Consider the following 2,552-nt stretch of genomic DNA (forward strand, 5'->3'; position numbering starts at 1 on the left):
TACTTATTATATTGTTTTAAATAGAAATTTAAAAAAAAAAATACATTTTTGAATTTGACAGATGAAAATTATGCCATTACAAAGGTAAAAAGAAAATACCCCTGTAAGTCACTTTAAGGAGTCAAATGTCTCCTCATATTAGGAAGGATAATTTTTGATCAGAATTTTATTATTGATCAGAAGGTGGTCCTAAATTTTTTAAATTAGGAGGACAAGAGCTCCTAAAAAGAAAAGTAAGCATAGAGCCACGTGTAACAGTATATTAGATCCGTGCATGAGGACTTAAAGAGACAGCAGCCTAAATAAACCTCCTGCTGCCTTTCATTATACAGTGAAGACTAACCAGTGTTATTTTGCAGTTCAATAGATTATAGTTAGACCTTTATACATTTATTAAAATTAGAAAAATGCCATCACAAAGGTAAAAAGAAAATGCCCCTGTAAATCACTGAGTCAAATGTCACCTCATATTAGAAAGGCTAATTTTTGATCAGAATTTTTTATTATTGATCAGAAGGTGCTCCTACATTTTTTTTAATTAGGAGAACAAGCGCTCCTAATTACAAGAAAAAAAACTGCTCTTAAACTGGGTGTGTGACGGGTTTGGCTGAGGAAAAATTGTCAAAAAGATTTTTTTTTTTGCTTTAACCCCTGATCTTGTAAAATTGGCAACTTTTACATTGCTTCTGCTGCTTGTCTTTAACTGTAAACAACTGTGGCAGCTGGCTACTAATCCCAAACAATGTGCCTATTCACCCAACACTAGAAACCTGAAGCCTGTAATAACCATTTGTGGCGGATGTCCATAGTCCAAAATATCCAGGGCTGTGAGATTGTTGTTTTGCAGTTCAAGTGAGCACACTTGATGAATCATAACAGGCGTGTTCATGCCTTTGATGTCCATTAATTTTTCATGTTGATTGCCACTTGTACTGAGGTCTTGAAAATATGGATGTAGAATTATAAAATCCCTGTATGGGTAATTACAAATTTTTATATATATGTTTTTATATATATCGAACCGACGACCTTTTGCGCTGCTAACGCAATGCTCTACCACTGAGCCACAGGAACATATTATATTGTGTATATATATATATATATATATCTCTCAGAAAATGAATAGCCTAATATCCTTTTGTGCAGTGGTGTAGGGAACTGTCTGCTCTATTTGTAATGTTGTTCCTTCGATACACAGCTGGAGCCGTCAGTCCCTCCTGTGCAAAAGCTGGTGGTCCCTGCAGCTGCTGCAGTGTCTGGTAACCGTTCAATATCCTTTAGACCATCACTTACCCCAGGTGGAGTGAACAGAGGAGTGGAGAAAAACAACAGGGACACTGTGAGTTCAATCGTTAACACTGCATCCTGCATTAGAATTCACCATATGACTATAAAACAACTGTAATGAGGGGTATATTTGGATAACATATTTTAATTGGTTGGGATAAATGTGTGTGGGTTTTTACTTTTTTATTTATTTATATATTTTTATAAATGAATCAAACAAAATGAAGGAACTGCCAGTGCTTGCAATTCAGCTGAATACATTTTGAGGGTCTTTATTAATTTCTGTAAAAAAAAAAAAAAAAAATCAACAGAGAAGTAGGGCTGTGTGACGGTGGTTGGTTGTCACCGCGGTTGTCTACTGCCACCGGCGGTAGAGCACGTGACGTCACGCACTCTATAACAAGCATAATACGAAGTTTTGTATACAAGTGTAATAACGGTAATAGTTGCAAATTGTTTTATTTAGACTATAAGTCTATGGTAATTCACAAATTACCTCAAACGCCATACATAGCGTTTCCTTTAGATTGGCAGGTTTGAGGGCAGGAAAATACAGTTTATGCATTCAGTAAATTAATTTTGTGTTGGGCGATGGACCTTGTTGGGAAACCAAATACTACATCGCCGATCTGGAGCCATCTCCATTCATGTCACCCATCCACGTTTGTACAAGTGTCTTCAAGTTCCTGTGATCGCAAATGCCTGGCTGGTTGGTTTTGGTGAGAACAAGAAATGTGGCAACGATTCCTATTCCACAAAGAGCGCGTGCAGATGAGGAGTTAATGTGCCTGCTTGCTTGGCGGCGAAACAGTGAACCGTGTCTACACCGGACGCGACACCGCCGTGTTGCAACAGGTTGAGTCTGTCTACACAGGACATTTGAACTCTGTGTCAGTACCTCATAAACAGGACGAGGCAGTTTACTGTCGGGGATTTGTCATGTCGCGCCGCGCTGCATCCAGTGTAGCATCACTGATTATAATGAGTTCTATAGCCTGCACCGCTCGCATCCGGTAGACGGTGTATTTAACTTTCTAATTTAGGCTACTTTCTTCTCGTATAAGTCTTTGGCCAGAATAAGCTGTAAATTGGTCCAGACTTTGTGGAAAGCAGTGTTAATTTTGACAGCAAATTTTGATTTAGTTTTAGTCTTTTGACTAAAATGGCATTTAGTTTTAGTCATATTTTAGTCATCTGAATTGTTTTTAGTTTTAGTCTAGTTTTAGTCGACTAAATATCATAAGATTTTAGTATATATATATATA

At 37.3% G+C, this 2,552-nt stretch overlaps 1 protein-coding gene across 4 annotated transcripts in view; it reads left to right on the forward strand.

Annotated features, from left to right (window-relative positions):
• LOC107754277 (nuclear pore complex protein Nup153-like) overlaps positions 1-2,552 on the forward strand; it is a 19,883-nt gene that overhangs the window by 9,846 nt on the left and 7,485 nt on the right. For all 4 annotated transcript variants that reach the window (XM_016570668.1, XM_016570670.1, XM_016570671.1 and 1 more), the window contains exon 9: positions 1,199-1,339. In XM_016570668.1, the coding sequence (XP_016426154.1) occupies positions 1,199-1,339 (141 nt within the window). The remainder of the gene's footprint in view (positions 1-1,198; positions 1,340-2,552) is intronic.

This window comes from Sinocyclocheilus rhinocerous, unplaced genomic scaffold, assembly GCF_001515625.1.
Source record: "Sinocyclocheilus rhinocerous isolate Xijiao unplaced genomic scaffold, SAMN03320098_v1.1 scaffold262, whole genome shotgun sequence".
Lineage (NCBI taxonomy): Eukaryota > Metazoa > Chordata > Actinopteri > Cypriniformes > Cyprinidae > Sinocyclocheilus > Sinocyclocheilus rhinocerous.